This window comes from Primulina eburnea, chromosome 14 (genome assembly GCF_022965805.1).
Source record: "Primulina eburnea isolate SZY01 chromosome 14, ASM2296580v1, whole genome shotgun sequence".
Classification (NCBI taxonomy): domain Eukaryota; kingdom Viridiplantae; phylum Streptophyta; class Magnoliopsida; order Lamiales; family Gesneriaceae; genus Primulina; species Primulina eburnea.
Window position 1 is genome coordinate 30,283,679 of NC_133114.1, and position 20,124 is coordinate 30,303,802.

Sequence of the window (20,124 nt, forward strand, 5' to 3'; positions counted from 1 at the left end):
AAATATAGAATAATCCAAAGTAACCGGGGAGAGACTATGAATGTACGGATTTAACTACGGCAAGTGAACTGATATAATAGTGCAAGTTTTTTTGGAATTTCATCGTGACAATGATGATCAAATCTTTGCAGATATTCATATACGTGTATATATTATAAATACATATATATGTACGTATCACCACATTCAGAATTTGTAAAGGTGATTATCACTTGTATTATTTATTTTTAACGATACAAATAATATAGTAAACTATTTTAAAAAGCTTCAGTTTTTTACCATTTTATATAAGTGGAATTCTCTTATTTAAAATCATCTTTTTTCAGCACATAATATAATGTGAACTAGGACATAACACTCGATGTTAACTGGTAGGAATTGGAACAAGTGTTGGCGAGTCTTTTATATATTATCTTAAACTTGGATTCATTTCTTGGAGACAATTCACATAATAGTGAGTAAGTTTTTTGTGAGGTTGTCTCACGAGTTTATATTCATGAGGTGGGTCAACCTGACTCATATTTACCACAAAACATTTAGTTAAAATTCTTGAATCCATACAGGAATGTCTTTGAACCAGAGATGATACTTGTATTGTGCTTAGTTTGTAACTTGAGGTCGTCCTATTAAGAATGGATTTAGTTTGGTGGAGAGATTTGATTTAAAAATAGATTTCGATTTATATTCACTAGTATGTTCGAAATACATATCATAGTTATTATTACGGGTACTTCTATTGATTGATTAGGATAAATTTGAAATTTGCATGAATTAAATTAAGCCAAATAAGTTAAATGCATTCAAAATCCAGTGTCTCAAATATGATCCATTTTGTGGCTGAGTGAGTAGTACAAATGGAGCAGACTCGGAATTGAATGCTAATGCTCATTCTACTACGAGTGAGACCCAAGACACAGTTTTGTTCTGCTGTTTAGGATCGTATGTAAATGTTTATGTATTTGTACCATCAAAAATCAGTGGAGGTAAACAAAAGTTGTACCTTTTTTTAGAGCGATCTGCATTAGATGTTGGCCTCTCAGGAATATAGAGATCATAGGATGATTTTTTCCCCATGAGTTTCTCTTGAAGCCAGCTGAATCTATGTCTGTGGTACAATGTCATTAGCATATTAACCTAAAAATGGATGCAGAACACAAGCACAAAGCTCATGTTGGCAGCTAAGAAATGAGAACATAAATCTAACTAGTGCTTTTCTTCGAACCACTTATGCAAGCCCAATCTTCCATTGTTGATACTGTAATGTTATCCAGGAATTGGGAATAATGTTTAATGACGGATGGAACCTGTACAAGAATTGATGATAAAATGTTAAAAACAACTCTCATCATATCATTGACAATCCCAAGGATTTCACCATATAAGAAAGTGATTAATCGGTTTCATAACTATACCTGTTCGGATATGATACCAGAGATGCCAACAATAGCTCCAGGCATCGCAAATGAGACAATTCGATCTGCCAAATCCAGCAGAGGATAGAGTAATAAGTTTGCAATAACCACATCATACTTCTCTTTCACAAAAATAATTTTTGAATTGTTTGGATCATGCTCGGTTGAATTTTCATTCTGAAATTCGTTCTCAAAGTGACGACTATTTTTGCTAGGAACAAGACTCAGTAGCAATTTATCAGGCCTCACGCCGTTCAGAGCACCATTATGCTTTGCAGATGTAATTGCTTGCGGTTCAATGTCAAATCCAACTGCCAGATCTGCACCGAACTACACTCAAACAACAACGAAGTTGGAAAAGGAGTAGATGGAACCTTTGATAGCTTTGAAGCAGCAGACTTAATCAAAATTTTATAATGCCTTCTGTTAGAAAGCAAGTACCTTCAGTGCTGCAATTGCGAGAATACCCGAGCCTGTACCGTAGTCAAGAAAAGATTCTCCTCCTTTTATTGATTGATGCAGCAGCAGTAGACACAATTTTGTTGTGGGATGCTCTCCAGTTCCAAATGCCAAACCTGGATTCAAAATTATGTTTATTGCCCAGGGATTCTGCAAGGCCGTGCTGAACATCAGCATATTGATATTTCTGATAGTTACTGATAAAATAACGAAAACAAACAACTCTGAAAATTGAGCTTATAATCTTACTGGAGGACTTCTCCATTCAGGCACAATCCAGATTCCCTCCGTAATTTCCACCGGATGAAAAGATTCCTGAAATTAATACGGTAAACAAAAAACATTATCAGCTAATGTTGATTAAAAGACCTAAAGGCACCTACATAATTCAGAAAGCTAGAATCCTCGGTGGGTTCCAGATATCCTTGAGGAAAAACTTGTGAGTGTAATAAAAAAAAACAAAGAAAATTAAGAAGTTAAATCTTGACAAAGAATGTTAACTAATTAAATACACTGCATCAACTCATTAGAATTTATTCATCCCAACCCATGTGATCAATATATTTTTTTTAATTAAAAATCCTTTCTCAGATGATAGCTTGAAGACTGAATTTCCGCATATCATTAAATCATGAAGGATTCTACTACTATCGCTAATGGCAAGAAACAGAACCCCAAAGATTTTGAAGTCATAAAACCCAAAGTTTGGCTTCAAAATCATTACAACTGAGTCAAGACAGAAACAAATTCACGAATGGATGCCCATAAACCTGAGTTTGTTTGATCCAGTCAGTATGGTCATGCATCTCAACTTCGTAATTCGGTATTTCTTTCAATCCTACAGAGTCTGCAGCCAACGAAATGCAGCATCTCACATCCTGGCTTACATTAAATATAGTAGTGATCCATATCTGTAGGTTGAAATTCGGAAATCCTATGTCAGTCATCTGCGTCGGTACTCTGTAGCAAGTTAACTTCTCCTCCTCTAACAGTATAATTGATTTATTTTCCCGCTTGAATGGTATCAAACAACGATATTAAATGTGCTTTCAGAATTTGAAGTTCTAATGCCATCAAATTGATAAACAATAAGATTATGGATTGTGCTGTAACGAAACAAGCTCTCGTTTGCGATATCCATTTGGACAGAATAAGTAAAGTCCTCAATCAGGACTATTTGCTACCTCTTTATCGGAGTCATGGTCATCTTGCAAATCAATGGTAGTCGAACTAGCTCCGAAACACATAAGAGATTCCGATAGCGCATCCTAGTGATCAAAAAACAACTTCCACGTATCAAAAGTAATGCCAACTACAGAAGAAACTAACACTCAGAGACGCAAGCAGACCACGGTAAATGAGAGAGGTACGTGGAGCAGGCTTACAGTGGCGTGACTTGGGCAGCAAATTCGGACCGAGAGGTAAGGAGAGGTGAGTGAATCGTCGCCAGTAATGCTGCTATTCAACGAAAGAGGATAATAGCTAATGGTTGTGAAATTGCGGTTCCGTCGTTGCTTCTGGAGCAGCAGCTTAACTGACCAGATGGATGAGAGGCGGTTGGGCGGAGCGAGGTTCGAGATGCGGCGGCGGAAGGAGGAGAAGGTGGTGATGGGTTGGCGGGACATAAGATGCTTGAAGAAATGACCTACAGAAGACAGCGCCGCTGACATCTTATGATTTTCGAGTACCGGAAACATTTGTGGGTACTGAAATATTATATTTTTCTCAAATTTTAAAATAAATTTTATACATTTAAAACGCATTTTATAAATTGTGAACAATAATAAGCATCCATTTATTTAATATCGGTAAAATAAATAAAGATTTTTTAATATGGAGTATTGTTTTATCATTCATCGAATCAAAACTTTTAATGAATAATTGAGGCTTCTGTCTCACTTTTTCAATACATCATACAAGATATATAGACAAGAAAAGGAGAAAAAAAATCTTGACAAGCTCTGTTCTTCCATTTTCTATGTTTTTCTTCTCTCCGATCAAATTTACAGGCAAAATGCAGTCTGGAGAAATGGTATTATTATACAGATTACAGGGGTGCAAAGCTCCCATCAATAGCATGGAAAAGATCGATAAATAGGTCATAAAACTCAAGAAAGTTACTATTTGGAGGGAAAAAAAACCTCAAGAAATGTTCAATGAATGGCAACATTCAAGTTCCCATCACAAATATCTTGATACACACAACGTGCTTCTTTCACTCTTACAATAAATAACAAATTTTAAACTAATTATCGCCGATGTCTTGCACCAGAGTCGAAAAGAAAAAGAAAATCGCGTAAACAAAATAACCAACAAAAATGACCAAGGCGAACTTACAGCTTTCCTTGAATGATATGTACATGTAACTCTAAAAAAACAAGACAGGAACCCACCAAAAAATATGATTCTGACCTCGTTTTTCAAGTATTTAGATCTCGGGAAGCATGGCCTTGCCATCTGCATGTACAGAGGTTAACATGTATCTATTAGAATATGGGAGAGTTGTTGACAGAAAGAAGATATAAAAATTATGGAATTTCAGGGATAAAATGGGTTCATAGCATTCTGTTGTGAAATATACATTATACACAATCTAGATATTATATATAACATCGTGAAGTGGGATGATGGATTAAAAAATATTTGTTTCTTTTAAACAAAGGGGCATTCTTCATTAAACAAAGGTGTCCTTTCCAGAAGAACAGAATTGCCCACCTATGTCGGACAGTAAGCAAATCAAGATGTTCCATCCAACACAGGTAGAACTGGCAACTTACAAACATTTGGAAACGACAAAGAAACTTTTACAATGGCAAGTTTATTTGTCTTCTCTTAATGGCTAGTTTACCGATAACTAGTTTCTAGACGCAGCAATAATGTAGACAAACTAATAATGCACAAGCCCTTCATTTCAGAACCAAGAGTTGAAAAAACCACTTCAGAGGTTCAATACCCAAGTCCATTGAAAATCCAATTGCGCCGAGTGTCATACATTAACTGAGTGATGTTTTTCCGTCTGTAATTTCTAATCATTGTGATTAGTGGTCTGCAGGCTTAATTTTCATGGCTATTTATTTTCTATGAACTGTTCATCTTTTCTATGATAGAGTAATAGGGCAATCATTCCTCAACTACCGCATCTCAACCTAACATTATCTTAACATTTCGGTTCCAATAATCACATTGCACTTGCCTTCATTCGGGAATCCTAAAAGTTTTTTGATTGGGTAATAACTAAGCAGTCGGATAATTTCTCACCTTTCGAAATCATATCAAGGAAAACAAACTATGTCCATGACATTTAAAACTAATAGATCATATTAAGCAAGTCAATATACATTTTAAGAGTGACTCAATATTGTGATATTCATGACACATTACAGTGCCAAAAAATATTATGATAACTAGCTTATAATGAATTAACAAAAATATTTAAAATCTTGATACTCGCGTACAATGGAAATAATTAAATCACAGCTAAGAATAAAGTTAAACAAAATTCACGTTATTGCCGCAGTTTTATTTTAAACACTTCAGGTGCCAATATGTTGGTTCATGAATTTCGCTTCTAACATAGAAATGCAAGGTAAGAAATGACAAACCTCGAGAGCAAAAACCTAGCAAGTGGGCTCATGTTGGCATTTGAGTGAAGCTCCTTAATCTGTTGCTTTTTCTTGCTATCGTCTTCTGTATTTGTAGATGGCATTTCGACATTGCCCTTCCCAAAGATCCGAGCTGACAGCTCTTGCAGGTCTTTCAGAGAACTCTCTTTTGAACTAGAAAATTAATTATAATTCAGAAATAATACTATGATGTATGTTCTCTCACAAGCCAAAGACATTCAAAAATGGCAATTTTGAAGTTAAAATATAAATAAACCTAGACAATCGCTGAAGTAACTTGGTGACAAGTAGTTCGGAAGACCCATGCCTAATACGTTCCATGTCCATTAAAGAGTTCGATACTTTCTGGAGGACTGATCCTCCTGAATCATCAGCAATTACCTATATTGTACATAAATGCGACAAAGAGAGTTACATGGAGGAACTGAATCAATTGTTTTCGCAAAAAGAAGTGTTTCCTATAAAATGGTAAGAAAATTGTTGGATTCGAGGGAACAAGAAACGTGACTTTAGCAACGAATCAACGCTTCTCTTGGATTTGTGGACAAAACAAACGTGACTTTGACGACTGATGGCCAAGAATTGACTCTTCTCCGAGATGAGAAAGTTAAAAATAAAGTGCCAGCCATGAATTCAAATCAGGAAAAAGGGATCCTGACTTCCTAACGAAAAGGTAAAACACAGTGCATAATTCGACAATATGTCACATATTAACTAAGTTGAAATAGGCTAAAAAAAACTAAGTTGACCCTAAACACATTGTAGTTTACAGGGCCAACAAAATCAGAAGATGTGGAGTGACAGAGTCTTGATATAAACTCACCCAAAATACAATTTCTAAACTAGGAGAATAAAAGGGTAAATTCATCAGATCAGCACAGGATGCAGACACACAAAAAATGGAAATTCGCTGGGAAAATGACTTGTCTCCAGCGTATATAAAAATTCTAACTCCATAAGACCTTATCATACTGGAAAAGAATATACTAAAGTTCAAATCAATTTAAACAACTTCACATCCTTTTTTAGCAGCTATTGCTTGAATTCTACCGCTGCATCATCCATTGCCCTATCCTACAGTATGTTCTCTGCACCACCCTAAGTAATGCTTAAAAAAAAATTCCAATAGGTTTTACCATGTAAATACTAAATTAATGGTGAATATTATTCATAGATAGAAATTTGTTGAGCCTGATAACCCAATCTTGTTGCAAGGCTAAATAAAGCCTCTCCCAGAAGTCTTATCACATCTACATGAACAGCAGCTTATGAATACTTTCTGAATTCAGTTTCCAAACATGCTAAAATAAAAATAAGTTCATATCTAAATTCTAACCAGAAATGCTTGAAAACTCTCAGCTGACAGGGGCTTAGCACTATCTTGAAATGCTTTTTTCCATCGTCAGCTCCTATTGTAAATACTATATGACCAAATCCTTCAACAAGCCATATTTTCAATTGAACATAGTAGGTTAACGCAAAACTTGCATGTTACGAGGTACGATAACAGTGAGACAAAAATCAATTTCGGAAAATAACATTTAATTGGGGAGGAAACTCAAGAAGCAGCCACTACTAATAATCTCGTTGCTTACATCTTTAAGTGCAGGTATCAGAAGGACTGATAATGGGGTAGACAAAGCTGCTGTGTAACTCCTGGAATTGTCTTCATCATCGCTTGAAGGGTGTGATCTTGCAAATGCTTTTTGTGCATCAAAGTAATCGTGAGAATGTCTGGAGAGAAAATTACAGGTTTCATTACAGTAAATAGAAATTAAAAATTATGCAGGTAAAATGCACTTATCCAAGAGGAAAGTTTCCAGGAGACCCTCACATTCAAGAAGTTGCACTTGATCGGGAATAATTACTTACCGTGATGAATCAGAGCTTGTTGTTGGTTCCGATCTTCTGCTCACTTGCACATCCCTGTTGGCCTTGCTCAGTGCAGATCTATCTCTAAAGTTGCCTTTTCTTCCTCCTTGCATTGCAGTCTTGGCCTGAATGAATAGTATTTTAAGGCTAAGATAGAAAACAATGATACAATCAACATAATGGAAGCCATTTTTTACACTCATACTACTTTATCACTTAAAGAGAACTGATACAATTTATAGGATGAGAAAAACTGCAATTTGGTCTCATATTTTTTTTTTTACGAATTTGATCGATCTACATTTCAAATTCTGGTTTTAGTCATATATTTTTCAACTTTTGACAATTTTCACAGAAGCACATTAGGAGCATGGTTGCATTGGCGTCATTGTCAGCGTCATGCAGGGAAAAAAAGACTAAAATTTAAAAAAAAACATGCTAAAACCGAAATTTAAGACATGACGGACTAAATATATTTGCAAAGAGACAAATATAAAAGATAAAAATTGAAATTTTTGCTTCTAGGATGAGATTATGATTCTCCAGTAGCCTGCCAGGGATATGCCCTTCGTAGTGAGAATATTACAGCATACCTATACACTGGCATGTTATGACAATAAGAAGGTTCAAAATTAATCGAAGTATGTTAACCTCGGCAAGGTTTATTTCACTATCTTCAAGAGCCGCACTAAAAGTTCTCTCTTGAAGCCCCAGTCTAGATTTTGGAGTCCGAGGAGAATCCGAATCATCATGTTGGCCACGATAAACGACCGTGCCACTGATGGAAACGTCTTCAGTAGAGTCATAAGTGCTGCTAGACTGGAAATTCAAAAAAAAAAGAAGCAGCCTTGATTTAGATGAGAATGAAACAACAAAAATAAGTATGTTTATAAGCTCGGCTAATCAGTAATCAAACCAAGGAACTTTGGTAGCTGAACATAGAGGACATCTGATTTCCCCTAGGAGATCGTACAACGACAGTTCCTGTGCCGCTCACATCATCCTGCAAGGAGAAAACAAAAAATTGGAGACTAATGGGATAATGTTGGTAAACATAACAGAGCCTTGGTTGGCATTATGACCAACGAGGAGACCAAAGGTTCAAACAACCAATGACAACATGCCATCAATGAATAATCTCCAACCTATTAACATGTCACAGGTGCAAAAGTGCAATAGAAAACTTGATCGATTAATCTTAAAGCTTGTCTTAAATCTTAATATAGAAAGTGTAGGTCAACCCCAGCCATGAGTATCCAAGTGATGTTTCGATGATTGCAAGAATTGGCTATCCGATGCTGCTGAGACGGGATATAATACTTATCCTCGAGCAGACCTAAATTTGATAATTTAGTTTGTTTCAATGCCATGAATAATTCGATTGAGCTTAAGCATATTCAAATAACCAGCTCTTGAGCTTTAGACGATGTTTAACAATAAGCCATAAATAACCTACAACAGCACATGATATACAGAAAGGGATAGAAATGCCATACTTCTTCAATATAGTTTTCTTGTTGCCCAAGATGGTTAGTATCTTTTTCCACAGACACCGCTGATGAAGAATGAATGATACTTCCAGAAGGAGTAGCTCGCTGGGTGCTGCTGTCTGAGATTTTTCTAGAAATATATTGAGTTAATGGGGCCTCAGCTTTCCTATCTCTCACCTGAGGTGGTTTTACTGCACTCCGAATAGTTCCAGTGCTTGTTGATCCACCAATACTAAAATCCCATCCGGAGTTTCTTAGACCCCATACCTGACTACTGTTATTTTAACATCAATCAGCACAGCAACGAGTTACATAAATGATATTTTCGACACTTTCAACTGACCTGGCACGAACTGTGTCTTCAAATCCCGAATCTCTAGCCACCTTCAAAGTTCCAGAATCCTCCTCTGACATAGTTGGACCATTTTTAGGAGTCTCTCCGTCTATTTGAAACCTGGGACGGTCTCTACATGGTAAATAATTTCAAGTTTATAAGTCACTGAAATAACACTGCAAAATGTGGAGGTTAACGCAAGAATCTTGACACATGTCTCTAGTTTTCTGGTGTTATCAAATAGCAATTAATACCAAATGTAATTTGCACGTTTCACCGTATTTAAATCCATAATTTATGATTAACTCATGGACAAATGTTCAGTATTATATGTAGAGAAATAAAAGGAAGCCCACACTTTGTTTAGACACCTTACATTTTATTAAAGAATAACTGTGTCCAATCACAAATAGATCAATATACCTGATTCTATCCAAAAGCTTCGGGCTCCTTCTAGCATTTCTGATAAATCGGTATTTAAGTAGTTCCTTTGCACTTGTCCTCTAAAAGAGAGAGAGAGAAAAAGAATGACCACAACAGCGCTACAAACACAAAACAGCATCAAAGGCAAATTAAACAGTTCTCAACAAGATAGTTTCAAAGATGGACAAGAAAGTCATTATCACAACCAAACCGATGACCAAATTTAGTCAGCAGCATGCAGAGTGTTAGCACATTGATCAAGGATACCAAGAATAAATAAACAGACAAAGAAGGGTCTCAAATTATAGGTTTAATGAAACATACAGCTAAAGAGAAAGTGAGTCCATGTTAAAATGTCATTTATGTCAAAGCCAATTTGATGCAAGAAACAAACACAAAAAAGAATATAGGAGATTAGCATCTGTTTTTGTTTTTCTTGTTTTTTTCCCGTACTACCCTTTAGGAAAAGAAACCATCAAGAATCCTCAAGTAACAAGTGATCAATGATTGTTATGTAGATCCATTGATGATCAAGACTTGTGAAGAAGGCACAAATTCCTAGAGACTGATCAGCTTGTTATCGAATATTTGATAGGGACACACAAGAAAAATCAGCAACTTCCAAGACAAAGTATCTATTCAAGAACAAATATAACAGATAAGTGGTAGGATTACACTAAGTGTGATATTCGGATGGCTGAAAGAAATGCATTCATTAACAGGCAGCAGCAAATATATTCCTCACAAAACCAATTTGTTACAGTGAGCAATGATCATGTGTAAGAGAATTTTGCTCCATCTGTTGTTAGCACACAATGACTAGATGCAGCATTTCAGGGATGCCAGGACAATCCCAGGTCTTTTTTACAATGACTAGATTTGATTTCTTCATCAAGGGAAAAAACCACCCAGGATAGGAAAACTTGAACTCCCATGACCACCATGGCTATTTAAATGAAAAGGAGTTTCCAAAATGTATCAAGCAAACAAAGTAAGTTCCTTTAGACATTCTGAAAAATCTTAATGTGGTCAAGGAGAGAGAAATGATCTGGTTTGAAGATATAAAGTTGATTTCCATGACTTCACAACAATCATCTCCTAAAATTGCAAGTTCTCCCACCACACTCACAAACACACAGATAGATATGTGGAATGGAAAGAATGGGCTAAAAGAATGCTACCTCTGCAGGATTCTTCTTCAGACACAGGGCAACAAATTCTTTAAGTGGACGAGAAAAGTGTTCGTCTAGCTGTGGAGGGTTTTCTCTAGGAATGATAAAAAGAACTCTCATAGGATGGAGGTCTGCAAGTGGAGGTTCTCCTTTTGCCATCTCGATCGCCGTTATCCCTAAAGACCAAATATCTGCCTGCTTGAAGCCAAAGTTTCCCACATTATAATAAGAAGGAAAGAAGTATAGCACAAAGTGTGTCCAAAAAAATATAACTGAAGTTATAAAACTCACAAATAAACAAGGTTAGGGAAAAGTTATCATTGACATGAGTCTACCTTCTCGTTGTATCCTTCGGAGTTCTGAATTACCTCTGGTGCCATCCAAAATGGTGTTCCTACAAAAGTCTGCAACATTATGGTTACATCAGATAGAGAATCAAGCAGTCCTTGAGTAAAAAAGAAACATAGGAATACAGACATGTCCATGATTATGCGGAAATGAAGAAATATAATGGCATGTAGATAGAGATGTGGTAAGTGGTCACACGATGCTGTCAATACATACTGGTATAAGTCAAAGCATACAAATCATGAGGCACATAAAATGCGGCAGAGTTCACGTCAACAAAGTCATCGTGCTCACTATGAAACTATTAGGCACAATCTAAAATTGCGAACAATCTAGATCGCACTAAGAATTGCAGTGAGCAAGATTTTTATTAAAATTGTGGTCTGTATCATATCATTAGAACCTATTATCCCACCAAAAAGACGAAAAAAAAACATTCAAACATACCAATTTTTTAAAATCATATTAGTGATAGAAACAGACATGGAGATGAAAAAATCATGCTCCCACTGTCATGTTATATCTAGACTCTAAAGTAGAAAGACACTGAATCCTTTTCTCAACTTCAATATTGAAAACATTAACATTGTATAATTCGGATGCCATACTTATTGGATAGGTCGAACAAGAAACAAATTAACAATTTAATAGTTTAAGATCTTAGGCTGAAAAGTTGTTTTGTGGACCATTTATCAGTTTATGGGAAATCAAAGGCATGCAATCTTTTCTCTTAATTTTTCTAGTTCATTTCTATCAAGAAAGTGTATGATTGACTGGTGAAAAGTTGAATTTGACATCCTCTGTTAGATTATACTATTCAATATCATGACAATGAGGCTCACCTCTTAAAGGGATCATATATATGTAGAGCCATGCAGAGCAACTTGGGGACTAATATAGGGCAAAATAAAAGGCTAGATCGTCGCAAGGAACATATTTCAAGAAGAGAAAAGAACTAAAATTAAGAAACCGATACCTTTCTTCGTGAAATTGTCCTCGTCAACTGAGCAGAAACACCAAAATCTGCAACCTATTCATATAAAATGACAAATCAACTTAGTGCATCTACATTAGCCAATTAGTTAGTAGACTGATATAATAATAGAAGCATATCAAATTTTCGTAACCACGGATAATACCTTGACATCACCACTCTCTGTCAACAAAATGTTTGCGGCTGTCAAAATGTTTTATAAAACTTGTCATTAGACAAATTCATACATGATGGAAAAGGACTTAATAAAATTCAAATACAATGATGAGAAGGAAAAAAACTAATACGAAAATTGAAGATAGAACAGAAGCAATACAAGGGTATACCCTAGGCATCATTAATGTCGTAATTTATAGGTTTGGAAAAATTAAAGGTTTCAGGTGCATAATACATCTAACATATGATTAGGAGCGCTAAACTGGAACAAGAAGGATTTCCTCCAGAAATACTGGGTAGGTTTCCAAGTATCTAAAATTAGAACTAGGTGGAAAATGGTCGTGCGACTCGAGCCAGAAAAGGTGTGCTTAAAACACCGAGAGGTAAGGGTGAAATGAATTAGACCTAATCCAACAAGATGATTTATAACTCATCTTAACTTGGCCAATTTATGACCCATTCACAGCAAACCTACAAAAATCCAGTCCAAGTAACGATTTTTAAAAATTAACATGTTCAAAAAACTGTAAAGATCCAACGTGGCCAAACAAAGTGATTGATCCTACCAATCTACCTTTGATATCTCGATGAATTTTCCCCTCATTGTGGAGATAGTCTATTGCATGAAGCAAATCACGTAAAATCCAAGCAATCGAAACTTCATCCAGTGGCTGGTTAGGTTGAATCTGCAGAGGTACAAAACAGTATTAGTATCCTGTGAATAATGAGTATATCTTTTTCCATGACTCAAGCTACTGTTTAGAAGACATCATTGCCTTTGAGGCAATTTAAATTCCATTTTTATGGTTATAAATTTAAGGGCAATAAAATGCCCACGCCTTAGCGTCTACACAAAGTAAAAGCATGGTACACGCCAAATTAAGTGGCTGGCCTTGTATGTAAGTACCCAATTGACCACAGCATCAGAGACTGCTGTTCATCACAGACTCCTAGAGTTTACAGCTTTTAGGTTCAATACCATTGGATGCCTCTCTCAGAAAAGGGCATAGAAAAAATATGACTATCCCACGATGGCAAATAGATACATAGACTTGCACCTGACAATTGGCAAGGCTTGACTGGAAAAAGAAATTTGAGAAAGCTCATAAGGTTTACACATCAAAGATTAGAAACATAGATCTCCAACTGTTAGTTTTTGAAGGAAGGAGGTGTCAGTTGATAAAAGGATATCGGCAATCAACTTCAAATTTTTTAATAAATATAACAATAAAAAAGGTCCCAGATTAACTACAACAAGTCAACTTGACATCTAACATTGTCATCCTGCCAACATTAAATCAGTATGGCATATCTCAACTGGAGTAAAAACCTTTCAAAGACAAAATAATGGAAAATATAAAAGAACATGTTAGCGACTCACCAGATCAGCAACAGAACCACCAGTCATGTATTCCATTATAATCCACAGCTTGGTGTGAGTCAGGAAAGACCCATAATACTCAGTAATATAAGGAGAGCGACATTCTGAAAGAACAGCAATTTCCTGTCAACAAAGAAAAAAAAATAAAAGGCAATCATTCAGCGTTAAAATTTCAACCCACAAAGTCAGAGATGTCGAAGATACCTTTTGGATGTCCTCTATTTCGTCTTCCCTGGATGAGAAGAAGAAAATAGATGATACTCCAGGAAAAAATTATCACGGATAACAGAAATGGAAGACTTAAAAGAAGAGTCAAAGAGCTTAATAAAAGTATTCGATCATCGTGTTGAATTCTTGAAGGGTGGATGAATTGACATATTTTGCTGCTGCGCAATCCATGGTATAGAAAACTTAAAACCTTGTTTTAGGCAAGAGTTCAAAGCACACCACTATAACCAGAACCCTGATAATGCCACACAGAGTACAGACTCGAGGAATAAGTTACCGTTGTACACAAAGTTGACAGCGGTTACAAAAAACAAGTGATGAAGCTTTTTGGAAAAGTTTCTCAACACATGATAAATGCTGATTGTCGTGCCCGAAATACCCTTTTATGAAGCATCCAGGATTTATACTACTTTAATCTAACTGCCCAACAAATGTCTTCGCAACAACTGACTCTAAGAATCATCTCAACGAGCAATAAATTAGAGATTATACAATGTCCAATGCTACATTGCGTGTAATAACCCCACCAGCTAGTAACATACACTATTCAAACAATAACATGAGTACCTTTTGCATCTGGGTTCAGGGGATCCACCACACTCCTCCCTCTAGTTCATACTTCCCAGATTCACATTTCTCAAAAAAACATGCCTAATCCTTTTGAGAACTAGTAAATAACTATAATACAAACTTCACTCCACCCCAGTATTTTTCCTCCCACATGGCACGTGAAAGTGCAGACAAATTTTGTTTCTTGATGGCAGAGAAAGAAAGATGTACAAACAGGTGGATGCAACAAGTGACATTCAGATCATCTCCTGCTAATGAAATCTAAAAAATGAAAAATCTAAAATAAGAAACTTTCATTCCGTCAAAAAACATCAAAGTAAAAAGAGAGGCACATCAAACATCTTATACTAGCAAATGTAAGTCTAATTTGTACTCACGATTCTTCTAAATCAATGACCTTTAGGGCAACCTCTTTGTTCAGTTCCTTATCGAACCTGAAAAGTAATAAACAATGAAAAGATTCATTAATAAAGCAACAAATCACTAACACTTTGAAACCACAGAAATACATTGAGAAAATAATCAAGACGAACCTGAAAGGTAATAAACAATAAAAAGATTCATTAATAAAGCAACAAACCACTAACACTTTGAAACCACAGAAATACATTAAGAAAATAATCAAGACCACCAGTATTGGAAAAATCAATTAGCCTTCATAGTTGCTGCAATCCTTAACTTTGTTTTATTCTAAACATGACAATGTTTTAAATATTTCGCTTAACTTTTACTCTCGCACACTACAAACAAAAGCAATGAATATAACAATTCAAAAACTCAAGAACATGACCAAGTTACTACAACAAATAGAAGCAAAGGTAAAATTTTGAAATTCCATTACCTCGGGTGTCATCTCAAATCTCAATTTGCTAGAAAATCAAAATGAACACCCAAATCACTAGCACCTGGGTATGATTTAAAGAAAATTCAAAGAATGAACGTTATAGACTAGGTTCATTCCACTGGTTCTTGGGCCACTTTGATCTTTTCCCTCTTTTTCAACATGTATAAAAAATTTCACTTCAGATAGGAAAAACGAAAAAGGATCGCCCCAAATTCTCTTGTACCTAACTTTTATAGAATGCAGGATTTAGTTAGTTTATTAGTAAACCATACAGTTCCAAGATTTCTAATTAAAGGTTACACTAAATGGCAATTCATAGCTATGTATTTCCTCCTCTCCATATGATATGTTGTGTCATGTGTCCCTTTGCAGCAGTATAATTCAGAAGGAGGCAATGAGCCAAAGCCCAAGCCTATCACTTGCTTGTCTCCCGACAACATCTTAACACATGTTACCTAATTTTATGGTCAAAACCATCATTACATAAGATAAGGATTTGATGTGGCCCTCACCATGATCCACGAACAAAATAACGAAGGGAACTCCAAAGTTTTTTTTACTCACCAATTGGCTGAATGAGAGGTCAACAAAGATCTATTTCCAATCACTTCAAACAATTCAAAATGTAGAAACATTATGCTTGGAAATTCCAAATGAATCGAGCTTGTAATTAAGTTTTCTAATTCCTAGTCATGGACATCAATGTAGTTGGTTCAGTTCAACTCTTGCTCCGTAAATTGGCCTATGATGCTTTGCTTGGCCCTCCAACTACTACATTATTCCATCAAGAGACTCTATGAAATCTCGTAGACTTCGATCTCGTAAATGAACCTCTATAAATAACTAATGGATCACTCATGGGCTTCTAAGCTTCTGGATAGAGATGTAAACGAACCAAACCTTTTGTGAGCTAGCTCGATTCGATAAAAGCTCGTTTGAGCTCATTTAATGAGGCTCGTTAAGATAAACAAACCAAACTCAAGCTTTACAATATTCGGCTCGTTAGCTCGTGAACACGTTCGTTGGTAAGTTCATGAGTAATCTTTTAGATGAAAAAATAATAGTTTTGATATTTGATTTATTGATTTTGCATATTATGTATGAAATATATAGAAAAATCTATTAAATTTATTTATTATAATAAATTTACAAATTTTAATAAGAATAATATATTTTTCTTTAAATATATAATTTAATTTTTAATTAATTTAATGAATATTTAAATGTATCATTCATATTTATTAAACTTGTTTAGACTCGATAAAGGCTTGAATAAGCTCGTGAGCTATGCATATATTCGTTAAATAAAGCTCGAGCTCGGCTCGATTATAAACGAACCAAACTCAAACATTCAAGAGTTCGGCTCGGCTCGACTCGATTACATCCCTTCTTCTGGAACTTGGCCTCATATCCGACCATTATGAATACCAGCTCATGAGTTTCCAAACAGACAATTTCAAATGGTCAACATCAGATAATCCACCATCAGTATTAGGGCAACCACAAGAGGAGGAAATCTAATAAGAAGTATACAGACTTTGTCTTCACAAATAATTGCAAAACGTCCAAGTGATTCACATTGCAGCTTGGCGTAACTTAACAAATGCAAAGGTCCAGTAAGACTGGTCATCGCAACATGCATTTTGTAACTATCGGATTAAGTACCCTCTATAATGTAAAGTATACACGATTATGCCATTGATAAGGTGCATAGAGAAAATATTGGGACTAAAACTTCCTTCAGATAACCTAATATATTACAAACGCATTGTGCACTTCAAAATTTTTGGAACCTCGGAATTAGCATTATTGAACTGTAAATATCCGTTTTTAAAAAAATGACACTTTATCATTGCCACATTAGCGGAAGATCTATCATTCACTGGTTGATTTAGTTATCTTGTCTTGACCAATAAAGACAATGTCAAAAGAAATTCTCGGAACTCCCAAAATGTTCACTAGTAATCTATGCTTATTGAAAAAATTAGACACCAGAACTGTTAATCACATCATCTTTAGCATCAAACTTAAGTTTGTGTAGGTGTGAACCTCACGTTGACAAGCAAGTAGAGTGAGACCAAGAGTTTCACTCCCTTCTAGTCCTCATTGAAGTCGAGAGTTGTTAAATGTTTGATCTCATACTCTCCTCCAGTCCTTGAAAAAGTTAAAAGTTTTTAAATTTTCCAAGCTCCTATGAACATAACACATCCAAAAGCTTCATAAATTTTTAGTGTTTAATGGAATTTTGCTTTCAAATGAGGCCAATAACCCTCCTCGTAAATGCATACTGTTGTAATAACACCAGCTGAATGTGTCAATTTATTACAATTAAACTTGAAAGGAACAGAATGAATAAAGTTAAATCAAAATCTTACCCTTTGTACACATCCCCGAAAGAACCTCTTCCAATGAGCTCCAAATCACAAAATCTGGATCCTGAGGCCTCTATAAGAGCAGCTGCATCAGCCATTATGCATATATCTCAACAACTTCCCTTCCCCCTTCAGAACCTCGCAGCAAAAAACAAAGTTCCAACCAAATAACCCTGGCAGCCCAAAACCTGATGATTTAGCAAATATCGCAACTTGGCCAACTGAATTTCACTCTTCTATTTGTTTTAAGGACCTAAAATCTGGAAAAACGTTGACAAACTAAAATCAGCAAGTCCAAACCAACTGCTGAGATCCAATTAACCAAAAAACAACTAAAATTTAACCTATAACCTTTTAATGCGAATGGACTCTTATACGTAACACTAGTTAGGTGTAATGGCGATGCTAAGGTAACGGCCCAACATATTTCATCGAAATTCTCATACAAATACAATTCTTGTATTCCAAACTAACAGAAAGATCGCCAAAACAATAAAGCAACAACGACTTTAACTTGGTGTACAAAATTGGTCATTTCAATACAAGAATAAAAGGAACTAGGATACCGAACTTAGTAATGCCGATTTAAGCCAAGATTCACAGCTTTCAACAGAGCATTAACACTCAATCGAACGAAATCAATTACAGAACTTTGACAATATATACAAATGTATGTGAACGATCCTTTTCCCCTGCGGTTTCCGCAGAGAGGAAAAAAAGCATCGACAACAAATAGAAAGATACATGCTGTTTTAGAATATGGTTTTTTTTAAAAAAAATAATTAAATAATATAAATAAGGATAGCAAAATTAACAAATATATAAATCAACAAAAATTAAATTTTCCAAGGGCCCTGCTCCTCCATTCAATTTTTTATTTTTAAATTTCTTAAATTATTAATAAAAATATAAAATTAAAAAATATTATATTAATTTATACACACAGGAATCAATTAAATTATGAGTATTAATGAACATAAACATAAGAATAATAATATTAATAATACGATTAACAATAAATAATTGATAATAATAAAAGTAAAAAACTAATTTGAGTTTGTTGGGCCATCCATCCTCTTTTATTGGATTGGGCTTTCATACAAATGGGCTACTAGAGGATACAGTTTGCAAACACTTCTGCCTCAAGATATTAATATTTGAATTTTCTCATTTTCTTTTTGATCCGTGATAATTTCAATAATCGATAGCGACAATTTTTTTTTTTATTTACATCTATACTTACTATTAATAAAGGAAAATTATTGAATACTAACAACATGTGGTAGTTTTTTCTTAAAAGTGAGTTTTATGTGAGACCGTTTTACGGGTCATAATCCGTGAGACAGATCAACCATATTCATATTCCACAATAAAAAATAATACTCTTAGCATAAAAAGTAATACTTTTTCATGGGTGACCCAAATAAGAAATCTGTCTCACAAATACGACCCGTGAGACCGTCCCACACAAGTTTTTGTCTTTTCTTAATTCCAAATATGCTCTTTTACACGTTTAATTTTAATACATATTTAATTTTTTACAATATACTTACTTTTTTTAACATCGTAGCTAAAATTAGAAATACTTTGATTTGATATCATCTCACAAATTTTAATCCACCCTTTGTAACAAATATTAGTAATACATGAGATAAAGAATACAAAAGAAAATGGAATATGTTGACATGAGCAGCTAAAAACACGATAAATTCTTTTCGTCTCAAATATATACGTTTGTTTGTTTTATAATATAAATAAATAAAATCATTGGAAAGTAACATCATATTTTATCCTTATTTAATAACTCCAGGTTTTCGAAAACTTAATTAATATGTTAATAAAAACAAGGAAAAATAATATTAAATATAGAAATTTAACTCTATATTAAGACAACCAAAAAAAAATATAAAATGGCAAAATAACCCAGATGTAGGAAGTCCATTTTCTTCAATTCCGAACACCTACAAAATTATATTATAAATTTTTAATGCTACGAAAACGGGGTTAATGAGATCCTACCCATGTGGGCATTGCCCCCATGAGAGGATGGATGGCCAAGATATTGCCAAACATACAATTTCAAAAAAAAATTGTGGGTCCTACATATGCATGGACAAATCTTGACCATCCATCCTATCATGGGGTAATGCCCACATAGGTAGGATGAAATAAACCCGGAAACGGATGGATGACGATGGATTTCACGGCGTTATTCTGGTCCACTGAATTAAACTCCTCAAAATTAATCTCAGTTTATATTTCTTTTCAATTTCAATAAAATACAAATAATCCAAGCCGACGAAATGATTCTAGGCAGGCCAAAAATTTCACCACTATTTCTCTCATTTAATATTTAAATTTTTTTAAGAATGATATTTACATTATACTATTTGTTAAATGCATTATATTTTATTTTTGTAATATGATTGGATAATGTCACCTTTTT

At 34.8% G+C, this 20,124-nt stretch overlaps 2 protein-coding genes across 11 annotated transcripts; both read right to left on the minus strand.

The window, feature by feature from the left end:
• Positions 1-844: 844 nt before the first annotated feature.
• Positions 845-4,129, minus strand: LOC140812958 (uncharacterized). Of its 3 annotated transcripts, XM_073171347.1 has the most exons (8): positions 4,013-4,129; positions 3,257-3,516; positions 3,056-3,139; positions 2,642-2,782; positions 2,121-2,186; positions 1,854-2,021; positions 1,413-1,742; positions 852-1,304 (listed from the first exon to the last, which is right to left on the minus strand). In XM_073171347.1, exons 2-8 carry the CDS (start codon positions 3,494-3,496, stop codon positions 1,200-1,202), a joined length of 1,134 nt encoding a protein of 377 aa, XP_073027448.1. In that variant the 5' UTR covers positions 3,497-3,516; positions 4,013-4,129; the 3' UTR covers positions 852-1,199. The 3 variants fall into 3 exon arrangements, with proteins under 3 accessions (XP_073027449.1, XP_073027448.1, XP_073027447.1); XM_073171346.1 differs by lacking the exon at positions 4,013-4,129 and having other exon boundaries at positions 3,257-3,590; XM_073171348.1 differs by lacking the exons at positions 2,642-2,782; positions 4,013-4,129 and having other exon boundaries at positions 845-1,304; positions 3,257-3,593.
• On the minus strand, positions 4,022-18,436 carry LOC140812957 (uncharacterized). 8 transcript variants are annotated; one of them, XM_073171345.1, is made up of 21 exons: positions 18,250-18,434; positions 17,682-17,938; positions 15,304-15,367; positions 14,840-14,896; positions 13,869-13,896; positions 13,665-13,787; positions 12,858-12,969; positions 12,273-12,310; positions 12,110-12,163; positions 11,121-11,189; positions 10,795-10,980; positions 9,614-9,693; positions 9,200-9,322; positions 8,863-9,130; positions 8,283-8,369; positions 8,018-8,185; positions 7,367-7,491; positions 7,090-7,228; positions 5,751-5,875; positions 5,474-5,647; positions 4,022-4,328 (listed from the first exon to the last, which is right to left on the minus strand). In XM_073171345.1, the coding sequence occupies exons 6-21, from the start codon at positions 13,698-13,700 to the stop codon at positions 4,292-4,294; spliced, it is 1,821 nt and encodes a 606-aa protein (XP_073027446.1). In that variant the 5' UTR covers positions 13,701-13,787; positions 13,869-13,896; positions 14,840-14,896; positions 15,304-15,367; positions 17,682-17,938; positions 18,250-18,434; the 3' UTR covers positions 4,022-4,291. The 8 variants fall into 8 exon arrangements, 7 of the variants coding, with proteins under 7 accessions (XP_073027446.1, XP_073027445.1, XP_073027444.1 ...); XM_073171344.1 differs by lacking the exon at positions 15,304-15,367 and having other exon boundaries at positions 8,863-9,127; positions 18,250-18,436; XM_073171343.1 differs by lacking the exon at positions 15,304-15,367 and having other exon boundaries at positions 17,682-17,851; positions 18,250-18,435.
• Positions 18,437-20,124: the final 1,688 nt, after the last annotated feature.